The following is a 10,838-nucleotide window of genomic DNA, read 5'->3' as shown; positions in this document are numbered from 1 at the left end:
ACAACCAGAACAAGATCAGATAGCAAAGAACATGATAACACCAGTTCTCGGCGGTCCAGCCTTGTGTTTTCACAGTAATGTCTTTAGAATGGGAGAAGGTTTTGAAGAAATAACTGCACCTTTTTGTTACGTAGGGGAATCTTCATAAAAAGTATGTAATGTTTAGGCATCAAATACTTCAGAGTTTTCAGATATTTTGCGTTTGCGTCTATTTCTCAGTTTTAGTTTTTTTTGACAACAAAAAAAACTCATATTCTCAAATCAGATAAATATACCTGTCTGTTCCGCTATCTTATCTTATAACCTTCAGTGTAATCATACCTTGGTTTGACACGTATGCAGTCATATATAAAATGAGGCACGTTTTTCCTGTAACACATCACTAATTTGCTGTCATACAGTCGCTTTCTCTGTGTCGTCCACCCACAATGCTTCTCCTTCTCTCTCTCGTCCCCCTCGTGGTTGGGGACTATCCCTTTAGAAATATATCTCTACCCTGGGAGGACAGAGTCAACGATCTCGTGGGTCGTCTCACCCTGGATGAAATCCAGCTACAGATGGCTCGTGGGGGAATCGTACTTAAATATGGTCCCGCCCCTGCTATACCCCGGCTGGGAATCAAACCCTACTCCTGGGAAACTGGCTGTGCGCGGGGTGATATATGGGCGGGAGAGGCTACATCCTACCCCCAGGTATTAGGACTTGGGGCCTCATTTAGGTAAGACTTTAATGAGAGAGATAGTGAAGCCGGAACGTACAATATGAACGGCTGGAAATGACTGTACTGACTGTCGTTTTTGATGCCGCTTTGTCACAAGTCAAGAAAGTAACATGTCCAATTTTCCATTTGCCTGGAATTTATGACATAATCATGATGATGTAATTATGAAAGAATAAATCATCATGGGATTTGATGTTAACGTTTACTGAGCTATTTTATCGAAAAGTGACAAATAGCAAAGAAAGATAACTCTCCTTCATTTTCATTGCGAAATTAAATGGCTAAAATTGAGGAGATATGAAATTAACTCCAACTTTACTTTCATCTTGAAATTGTAAGTGGGAATGATAGCCCACAGACAAGTAAGATACCATTATTTGAAAACTGACTTGTCTCGGAAGTCTGGCGATGGGACTTTTGAACCCCAACATGGAGCATATTTTATGTTTTATCCTCACAGTACTTCTCCTTCAAGCTAGGGAGTCATATTTACATCTTTAAATATGCAAAGGGTTTCGCTTCTCCCGCAGTTCAGATCTGATATTCCGGGTGGCTCAGGCTACGGGTGAAGAAGTGAGAGCCAAGTATAACAACTACACAAAATACGGGATATATGGCGACCACAAGGGTATCAGCTGTACCAGTCCGGTGATCAATATCGCGAGAGACCCCAGGTGGGGCAGGAATGAGGTGAGAGATCCCAGATAAGTAGGGATTTGGTCTCTCTTGTCGTTAATCTCTTTCACCTGCCATAGGATTAGGATAGATTATTTACATAGCGCACATATCCACGCAGCTTGTACATGTTCAGCTTGCTGGTATTTTGTTATGAAACCTTAAATAGTTTGACTCAGTCTTTCATCACATTTCACAGACCTGTTTATTCCGTGTAAGCTAAGGCTGCTGAATAATCACTTAAAGCGATAATAAAAAATTGTTCTTATTATACATGAAAAACTAGATTCCAGTTAGCTTACACACGTGTTTTTGGATTCTCTTTATGATGATTTTTGCTTTAAGAAAGTGTCATTCAACTTACGTTCTTTCGGCTTCCTCTGTGAAACATTTCTTTTCTTTCAATCTGATTTATTCTTGTCTGTTGATAGAGGTACAGGCATTTCGTACCTTAATGAAACTAAACAGATATGAAAGAAAGTTCCCAATAAAACTCCCTTTTGCACTGTTGAATCAGAGGGCAGGTGTACAATGGTTGAATATTTGAAAAAGTGGAAGCATATGAAATATATTTGGTGTCTGGTTCGTTCTGGGACTGTCAGTTTTACTTGATACCAATGAATTACACTATAATATTAATACAACCAAGTTTGGACCATTGGCTGCACAATGGCTGACAAAGAGCATTGACACTTGAGTTCTAAATACATTTTTGGTTGTCAGTCCAGGTGTGAGGAGACTATTCTACTACTATGTTTAATTGGTAATTCATAATTTTCATTCTGTGTCCCCTATAATGAACGGATAACTCTCATGCTCGCATTGCTCAGCTGTATTGATTTACAAGTGATACCTATGTTAAAGTTTCATGTATTAAGATCTTTTAACCATACTAGTTAGTATTTAATAAGCGCATTCTTTCTAAAGAAATAGAATCAATTGACATTTCTCATGTACAAATTGGTTTATTCTTACAAACATGTAAGAAAATACTTTTGAAGGACAACTGAAATGAAAGCAACACTGTGAAAATGTTTCCAGTAGCATTACCTTGGTTACCAATGTTACTTTGGGTGCATTATAAGGTTTTCATGTTTCCTGATATATAAGCGAAAAGTTTCAAATGACGATTATGTGAAAAGTAACGGCACTAAAAAGAAATGTAAATAGAAACCAAGGACCATCGACCTTGTCCTTATCCTACAATAACACAAATAGGCTGGGATGACTACGCATGGTGAACAGATTGGAAATTGCTCTACTGCAAAAGGCAACAAAGTTAATATGTCTGAGCCTACATTCATACAGTCACGATTGTTTTTACAGGAAACATATGGAGAGGATCCATTTCTGTCAGGGACCCTTGCTGCAAACTTCGTGAAGGGGCTCCAGGGAAATGATCCCCGTTACGTCAGAGCCAACGCTGGCTGTAAACACTTCAATGTCCATGGAGGCCCTGATAATATACCTGTTTCTCGCTTCTCGTTTGATGCAAAGGTAACTTGAGATCAGATGGTGTCGTCATGTACTGTTACTGTAACCTCTACGGCTTTGTGAAGCCATATAAATTTATTTTGACATGTAATCTTTAACGGCCTACAAACCATTTGCAAACAATACATCATGGTGACACCCAGTCATGAAATCAATCTGGTATATTCAAAAGGTTGGAGGGAGGGGGGGGATTGTGTCGTAAAGATATATGTTGAAACAGAGCAGGTGTGAATGCATATAATGTATTGGCGGCTTGTACATATATTTTTCATCAACATATGCATGTATTGTTTGTATGCAAGAGATGAAACATACATACAAATTCTCTCTCACATCATACAGTAAGCTATAAATTAGTAAGTTAGTCTATGTATATTCTGTTCGAGCTTGGGTGTATAATTATTTGCGCATAAAGAGGTGTGGTCAAAGCAAGACCTCTTATTGGTCGACGTTTGCTATCGTCCGACATTTGTGTCAAGATCGTTTAGTTGAGGGTCAAAATCGGCTTTCAATCGACTTATAACAATAAACATGTAGGTGCCATGGGTGGCGGTCGATCTCATAATGATCTCCCGAATACATATATATTTAAAAAAATCTTAAATCGTCGCAATGGGCCTGTGGCCGGGAGTGGCAAACGATAGTCTTCACCGAGGAAAGCCGGTGTTGGGTCTCGACGGCTGATGTCAGAGTGAGAGTGTGGCGACGATTGGCGTCCTGGAAAAAGACTGAAGGGGGAGGTCCGAGCATAATGGTGTTGGTTGCTAGAGCTCTCAATCACAAAGTAGGCCTTTCTAGAATATTGATCCTGGTGGATCTGTCTTCTACTTTGATCAAGCGGTGAGACCCTTCGTCGTGCCACATTTTGGTCGTCATGGAAACCAGCAGGACAACGCCCATACTGTTATAGCAACTTTATCCGTCAACACCATATACAAACTCTTCAATGGCCTGACTTCAGTCCAGACTAAACGCGACAGAACACTTGTGGGAAGAGATTCAGAGGAGGCTCAATGATGTGCGACCAAGGCCGACAACTGCAGCTGAACTCTCTCAGGTGTATCACCGAGTCTGGGTGCAAGTTCCTGCGGCCTTCATCAACCGTCTCATCCACTCCATGTACAGATGATGCAACGCTGTTGTCAACGCCCAAGGAAGCCATAAACGTTACTGACTTTCGAATCGCACTGTCGCTCCACCTGTCGTCATTTTGACTTGTTATTGTCTGAATTTTGTCTTTAAGTATTGATGATCAAACGTGTCAATTTTGAAACCTTTCAGACAATTATTATGTTATTAACATCTGATTACCAATTTCAAAAAAGGGAGTGACGTTTTTTGCTGTTCAAGTGGCTCTCGCTGTGAGAAACTGCCACTTACCTGCCCCATGAACGCGTCACTCCCTGTGAGGAGTTTATTAATTTGTCCCATATATGCGGCTCCCGGCCTTAATAAGTTAATACATGTCTATTGGTAAAAGCAATAGTAGCACCACACTTAATTGTTTTATAGGTGTCTGAAAGAGACTGGCGCACTACCTTTCTCCCAGCGTTCCGCACCTGTGTCAAGGCTGGTACCTACAACCTCATGTGCAGCTACAATAGGTAGTGCGCAAATGTATAATCTACGTCTTCTGGAGATTTGTGTAAACGAAATCATAACACCTAGATGATAAATCATGCCACAAGTGTGGTACACAAAAAACAAAGTGATAGTGTGAATGAATCTTTTTAGCAAGAAAACGAACAAAAACTCTTTAGACACATTGCAGACAAACTATTTCTTGCTTTTGGTAACTGACGATTCCATGTATTTTCCGCTTATGTGTATCCCTTATATTCAAGAATCAACGGAGTTCCAGCATGTGCCAACAAGAAGCTTTTGACGGATATTCTGAGAACGGAATGGGGTTTCAAGGGGTATATAATAAGTGATGCAGGTGCCATTGAGAACATCATCTCTCAACACCACTACTTCAACAACAGCGTTGACACCGTTGCAGCGTCTGTGAAAGCTGGGTGCAACCTTGAACTGTCAGGATACTTTACTAATCCGGTGTTCATGTCGCTTGGTACGAATATATCGATTGATTTCTAGAGTTTACGGTGGAGAGACGCATTTTTGCTAAGCTTACTGCGGCACTAAGAAATCGAAAACACCACTTGGCATGATCGTCATCCATGCCCGAAGTGCATAGTTAATGTAGAGAAGTATTTTATACATCATAGCACTGAAACGTCCGGCAGTCGACTTGGAAACATAATTGTACCTTTCCGCATCGTAGCACTGAAGAATTACCATAACGGAATCACGGAAAAGTTGGCTGTTAAAGATACATATATATAAGCAAAACGAATCAACCTGAATTTAGTGCTCATATTTACCACAAGTCTCGTAATGTTCGACTTTTGGGGTTGTAAAAAGAGAGGAAGAACCAATGTCAGAATTTTCTTTTATTGTATGTGCTTGGCGCTTGCCCCAATGCAAGTCGCATCCGGCAAATGTACTTAAACTAACGGGATCGGGTGGTCAGGCTCGCTGACTTGGTTGACACATGTCATCGATTCCCAACTGCGCAGATCGATGCTCATGCTGTTGATCGCTGGATTGTCTGGTCCACACTCGATTATTTACAGACCGCCGCCATATAGCTGGAATATTGCTGAATGCGGCGTAAAACTAAACTCACTCATTCACTACATGCAACAATACTGAACGTAACATTAAAAAAAAATCCACCTCACTTACTCAGCCTAAACTTTAACTATTAAAATGCAGAACCATAAAACCTGCGAAATAAGCTACACTTCCACGACATTATTGTATGTTTTTCGTGACAGTTGATGCTGTTAAACAAGGCAAGCTCACTGAAGACGAGGTCAGGACAAGTGTGAAGACGTTGTTCAATGTGAGAATGAGGCTGGGAGAGTTTGACCCACCGGAAATGAATCAATACACCAAACTAAACCTTTCAATAGTTCAGGGTGAGGCTCACAGGAACTTGTCCGTGGAAGCAGCATTGAAGACGTTTGTATTGCTGAAAAATGAAAACAACGCCCTTCCCTTAAAACCATCGGACTACAAGGATGTGGCGGTACGTGTGTGTCATATTCCCTTACAGGGTTGAATGTAATACTGCTCTGTTTACCTGTAATATCGGCAAGGGATGTGTATTCAGATAACCACAACATGAATAAAGTGATTTCTTTTCAAACAGATTGTGGGACCAATGGCCAACAATGCTCAAGCACTGTTCGGAAACTACGCGCCTGAAATGGATCCTAAATACACCACCACCCCTCTACAAGGTGTACAGTCTATCTGGGCTACAGTTAAGTATGGAGCTGGCTGCACGGACACCAATTGCACTCGGTATGATCGTCAGGAAGTCCAAACAGCGGCTAAAGGCAGTAATCTGGTATTTGTGTGTCTTGGGACAGGTGAGTCTAATCTATTTTAATTGGATATTATTCTATGATTTCATTGTAGCGTCGTTTGTTATTTATTAATGTTGATGTTGAGACTACTTTTCTGTCAGGAACGGAGGTAGAGTCTGAAGGCAACGACAGGGCCAACCTGGACCTTCCTGGACAACAGCTGCAGCTGCTGCAGGATGCTGTCAACGCCGGTCAGGGTACGTGGGGGCACATTTAATAATCACCATGGAATTCTTTCAGCCACTCTTGACTGCTCATTTGACAAGTCACATCTATAGAAGGCGTTCTTTAGAAACACAAGAACAATCAATGTAACAGCAGCAACGGCTACTACTATCATGTCCAATAAATATTCATCCTTCGTCTTTTCTTTCTGAAGGTGCGAAGGTCATCCTTCTTCTCTTCAATTCTGGGCCACTCAACGTCACATGGTCTGTAGAGAGTCCACAGGTTAACGCCATCATGGAACTATTTCTCCCAGCACAAGCAACAGGCGAGGCTTTGCGAAGAGTTCTTTTAGCTGAAGGACCCAACTCAGTTCCGGCTGGCAGACTTCCGATCACGTGGCCAAGGTATATAGACACGGTGAGTATATGTATTTGATTTCACACCTTTCATGGTTATTGCTTACCAACTTTGAGCATCGAACGAGTCTTTGTGTGGTTTAATGAGGTGACATCATGGCAGACATGTGAAAGGACAAGGTTAAGGGTTCATTCCCATTATGACTACTCTCAGTTTGACTACCCGTCCAATATACAACTTGTTCCAGTCCAGTGCTAGTTCTCTTCCTCCCCCCCCCCCCCCCCAACAATGGTAGACTGTTCCATCGATATCTTCCCATTGTGACTACTCCAAGTTTCTCATCAACATACTCTTACACATACGTTCCAACAGCACCGTAAACAACTATAGCTGTACCGGCTTCATAAATATGCATTCAGTTAATTACATAGGTAATTATATGTAGCTATACATGATGTACACCTTATAGTAAGTGAATTAAGAATAATAATTGACATCTCAATGAAACTTCTGGCGTCAACAGTTCTTCTTCTTCAGTTTACAATTCGTATTTACAAAAAACTGTTTTGCAACATAGCCTGCTGCCTGAACAAATTCAATGGGCGACTTCTGTTGTCTCTGGAGCTGATCCTGCAAGCGACGGATGCGAGCATCTAAATCTCTGTACATTCTTTTCCTTGGTGGTGCAGGTGCTCCATACTCCAGCTGGGCAATTCTTCTTCTATTCGTGGCCTCGATTCTCTTGATCGCCTCGATGAATTGAATGAATTAAAAGGGTGACTGTGTCTGATGCTCTGGTTGAGCGAGTGGTGAAAACCCTCGAGGTGATTATTTGACCGTGGACCATCTGTTTCGGAATGGTTCCACACAGGGATGGGGAAACGTGCATCGTCATCAACCCAGACACTCACAACGTAGTCCTGGAATGCTTCACATCCCCGGATGTCTGGTGCTTGGTTCATGGCCTCAAGCCAGGTGTCTTGGACAAGTTCAGGAGGTAAAAAGGGAAGGGTTAACGCAGATCTAAATAGCTCATATAAGTCATCATTCTCTTTGTACATTGTCACAAGCCCTGGGTCCTGAATTTTGCGCCACAAGCACTGTGTGTAATGGAAGTATCACCGTCTAACAGACGTGTTAGGGAATTCATCAGAGAGAGCCTTATGAACAGGGTACTCAAAGTCTACCTGGATAGTCAGAGTTAGAAGAGGTCTGCCAGTTGTTTGTTGAACAGCATCCTTCAGCGCATGAAAAGGTCTACAGTAGGTACCACGTTGACGATCAGGCATGAGACAGAAAGCTAAGGGAATCATAGTATTGCCAGTGAGAGAGTGAATCACGTACAACTGATGCCAAAGTCTTGGCCACGAATAGGAAGTTCCATCCATAAAGAGAACATCAGCCTGCTGTAACGTTGAGAGTGCTTCTTCTGTAGAAAACACCAGCAGTTTGTCACCATCTCCGTCTTCAACAGCGAGAAAACGACGACCATCAGATGTAGTAGTCCATCTTCCGTCAAGGTTGACATCTCTACGATGTTCAGGCAATGCAGGAGTTGTCTTCCTTCAGTGTCTATACAATGCTGACTTTACACTGGACAGAGGTTGTGCAACAGTAGCAGCAGCAACAGGCTGTTGACGGTGCTCTTCATTGTACATTTGGGGCATTGGTGTTGACTCATCTCTGGATCTTTTTCGCAGTGTGTTCATGAGTCTAACTGTGGCTGGATTGTCGGGCCCGTGATTGTACTCGCCAGTAACTGCTCTGATGAACTCTCCAGTTGTTGACATGTTGCTTCTACATCTAGGAACAACACATTTTCAGTAGTCAGACACATTTCCAGACTTGTTGAACTTGTACCAAAATCTAGCATGCAACACTTGTCGGGCTCCTCTCTGTGATATAACAAACTCTGCTCGCTGAACACCAGCCATAGGTAAATCAAAATACGTGTAACTGGGTCTTATATACTTGTTGATAAATATGGCTTTATTTTTTTTAATCAGAGTAGAGGGATTACCCGATTGTTACAGAATGACGCTATTTGAATAATAGTGCCATGGTACTATTGTGTCATATTCAGTCTAGGGTATGTTGTACCAAGAATGATGTTGAAGGTTTTGTTATTAGTATTGCTATCAGTCTCGTCATCAAAATCTTTATTACGTATAAAGGTTGCAGGCACATACACACATGGACATACATATTCTAAACAGGTATGAAGGCGTGAACGAAAAGTGGGAACAATTTCTTAAAAGTGTATAGCACTTACCTGTCCACCTGCACAGACTATCCTAGATCCCCAGTGTATGCGTAATAGAGGTTTCAGTTATCTTTTCTCTAAGGATATGTCATATCAGCTTGCAGATTTTTGCAGGCAAAACTCCACCCCGAAGTTCTTTATTAGCTTGACATTTCCACATAAAGTAGTATTCATCATCTAAATCAACTTTACATGCAGGACAATTTCTTTTGCCACCTTCCTGCGTTATTTTTTAAACGTAAGGCACCAGCTCTATTTGTTGGAAAGGTAGCGCCTTGAACCAGTTTGGCTGGCATTGAAGTATGTCATGATCCGGCGATTAGGTATTTCGTATGGGCAATACGATGCTAACCATACGCTTCCAATGCCATGGAACACTTATGTCATGGGTTTGTTTTAACACCAACTGAAACAGTATTCCAAGCACAGCGTGTCTGTCTTATGCGAGAAGTATATATATATATATATATATATATATATATATCTGTTTCGGAATGGTTATATATATATATATACACACACACACACACACATACATACACATGTGTATCTACCAAGGAAATATCTGGAATATTGACCTGCAAAGAATTATGGTCATGGATACTTGAATATCTTCACCAGCAGTGTCACACTTGGCGTTCATATACTGACTCTCCATCTTTATTCTTTCACAAGGTGCCTGACATGACCAACTATTCCATGGTTCAACGTACATACCGCTACGCCACGTATCCAGTTCTCTTCCCCTTCGGCTACGGTCTGTCCTACACTAGTTTCTTCTACAACATTTTGGAGTACAACAGTGAGGTGACAGCAGGGGCCGACTTGAATGGTTCTGTGTCTGTTATCAATCAAGGATCCTTCGATGCCGATGAGGTATGCACGTGTACCATTGTAAATGGGCCATGTAAGTGTTAGATAATTATAACATTAACACGTCTTGCATCTATTAAACACGGTATAAGAACAATGTCAATGACGAGTATGAGAGTGAGCAATGTTAAAACAATATCAAGATACACCAGAAATTGTCTTCACACATATTACCCATGAACTCAGACTGAATTTCGACTGAAAAATGACCGATCGTTTCTTCATTTCAGGTTATCCAGGTGTATATATCCTGGTCTAATGCCACTGTCACAGTTCCACAGCGTCAGTTGGTGGCCTTCGGGAGAGTGTTCGTACCACGGGGTGAGGAACCACGTTGGGACTTTACTATTTCGGCTGAAACCATGGCAGTGTGGACTGAACAAGATGGATGGGTTGTTGAACCAGGTAGGCTGATTATGCAGATGCCAAAACAGTGAGGTTTTTTATGGCAGAATGTATCGGTTAATGTTATAAATACAGTCAGTGTGAATATTATCCTTTAGTCCTGTATCAGCTCATGAGACGCAGTAGATGGGTCTTGGAAAGCAATGAGTGATTAGTATGACCAAAGTTGTTAGAGAAGATTTCTTCTTCCATTATTTAGTGTCAGACTACCCCCTGTAATGGCATTTGCGGTAGTAACGGGCTTGTTAGTATATGGCAAATCTCTATTATTGCATTGTTGGCTTTTTTTTCAGGTGTCATTTCATTATGGGCAGGAGGTCAGCAGCCCAACATCAGTCCAGCTGTTGAGTCCAATGTCCTTGCAGGCCAGTTTAAAGTCATTGGGAAAAGGGTGCTTGGTCGATATTAATAAAAAAGTAATGCTAGCCTTTTACACTTACTTTTG

The 10,838-nt window shown here is 41.5% G+C and overlaps 1 protein-coding gene across 1 annotated transcript; it reads left to right on the top strand.

Annotated features, from left to right (window-relative positions):
• Window positions 1-373: 373 nt before the first annotated feature.
• LOC137286956 (uncharacterized) lies at window positions 374-10,826 on the top strand. The gene is made up of 12 exons (XM_067819005.1): window positions 374-718; window positions 1,252-1,411; window positions 2,723-2,893; window positions 4,403-4,494; window positions 4,735-4,961; window positions 5,731-5,984; window positions 6,108-6,330; window positions 6,429-6,524; window positions 6,707-6,912; window positions 9,791-9,991; window positions 10,219-10,393; window positions 10,687-10,826. Exons 1-12 carry the CDS (start codon window positions 429-431, stop codon window positions 10,800-10,802), a joined length of 2,211 nt encoding a protein of 736 aa, XP_067675106.1. The 5' UTR covers window positions 374-428; the 3' UTR covers window positions 10,803-10,826.
• The last annotated feature ends 12 nt before the right edge of the window (window positions 10,827-10,838 follow it).

Source organism: Haliotis asinina, chromosome 6 (genome assembly GCF_037392515.1).
Source record: "Haliotis asinina isolate JCU_RB_2024 chromosome 6, JCU_Hal_asi_v2, whole genome shotgun sequence".
Classification (NCBI taxonomy): domain Eukaryota; kingdom Metazoa; phylum Mollusca; class Gastropoda; order Lepetellida; family Haliotidae; genus Haliotis; species Haliotis asinina.
The sequence above is the reverse complement of the archived record's forward strand: the minus strand, read 5'-3'. Positions and strand labels throughout refer to the sequence as shown.